Source organism: Cariama cristata, unplaced genomic scaffold (assembly GCF_000690535.1).
Source record: "Cariama cristata isolate BGI_N322 unplaced genomic scaffold, ASM69053v1 scaffold42228, whole genome shotgun sequence".
Lineage (NCBI taxonomy): Eukaryota > Metazoa > Chordata > Aves > Cariamiformes > Cariamidae > Cariama > Cariama cristata.
In genome coordinates this window covers 3,601-4,921 of record NW_009631394.1, presented here as the reverse complement: position 1 = coordinate 4,921, position 1,321 = coordinate 3,601, and the positions used below count along the sequence as shown (strand labels likewise).

Genomic DNA, 1,321 nt, shown 5'->3' with positions numbered 1-1,321 from the left:
GCAACAAATTATATAGTAAATCAAACAATGTATGTTCTCAGTACGCTCCTTCCTGAGCATGAAATGGCAGTTGCCTCTTATTTTGATTTCAAAATCTGCTATATTTGTTTGGCTTTAAAATCTGAAACTGTGCATAACCACAGATAGTTCCACAGTATGAAAAGAAATTGAAATTTATTTTACTGTAAATATCTGTGTGTTCTTCTTCTTAGGTACGGTTCTACTCTGAGCTCAACAAGATTGAAGGAAGTTTGCGAGAATTACAAAGACTTAACCGCCAGAAAGACTCTCAGATATATTCTATTGAAGTGCTGGAACTTATTTGAATTTGAAATGAATTATTAACACATTGATTTTTATTTTTTTTTAATTGATTCCTTTTTTGACAAGGATGTATTAGCACTCCATATTGGGGATGTGAAAAGTTGTTTTCTACATAGGAGGAGCACGGTTACTCTGTAGCTACATGGGAGTTGTAAGTTTGAAACTCATGTATTAAAAGTTCTCTTTTTGACTGGATGAGAAGCTGGATGCTTGCTTCTATTTTCATTTATGATTTTGATATGTAATCATAAGAACGTCCTAAAATACCACATGATTATTGGCAAAGAATTAGTAGGATATTTGCAGTAAGGCTTCAACAGATGTTTCATCAAATGAATTGACATTTTTATTCTACTTGCTTCTTTTTTACTTAATAGTTGAAGTCTCTGATTAGATTCTTCAGAATTGTCTTATCTCCACTCAGGTTATGAACTATAGATGAACTCATTTGAGTTTGTTTCTTTGATTTTTCTATTTTTAAGTTGTTTTTACTTTCTCCAAAGATGCCATTGACATTTACAAACTTAGCTTAAACAAGGAAGGGAGCTTAAGTGTAGGTATAGGGTTGTTACCTAACTTACACTGCTTTCTCTCTCCTGTGTGTCATGGTATCACAACTTGTGAGTGTACCTTTTCATGCTTTCCTTTCCAGTGCAACCAGGTCCTCTCATGCCACTTTAAAAAAACAAAACAGAAGGGAGAGGGTTGTGTGGTGGTATGTAGTTAAAATCTTGAATGACAGTAATCTAAAGCTGGTTTTGATGCATCTCACATCTGATAAGACCACCTGCATACGGAAGCTGCCTACAGATAGGGAGAAGGAAGAGGTATACAGCAGGAGCTAGACTCCTTTCTGAAATGAAGAAGCAAAGTGCAGTTATTTAATAGGATGTCTTGTTACAGTCTTTCTCAGAGATTGCCATCAGCTGAAGACCACTGTTTTCTCAAGCAGAGAGACTGCTCCTCTAGAGCATGCTTTCCTGCACGGACTTGCAGA

The 1,321-nt window shown here is 35.7% G+C and overlaps 1 protein-coding gene across 1 annotated transcript in view; it reads left to right on the top strand.

The window, feature by feature from the left end:
• The window catches only part of NOL11 (nucleolar protein 11), a gene marked incomplete at its 5' end in the record, with an annotated part of 11,299 nt that extends 10,786 nt beyond the window's left edge, over positions 1-513 (top strand). Inside the window, 1 exon segment of the mRNA XM_009705922.1 lies at positions 213-513. Within this exon segment, the coding sequence (XP_009704224.1) occupies positions 213-326 (114 nt within the window).
• Between the last annotated feature and the right edge of the window lie 808 nt (positions 514-1,321).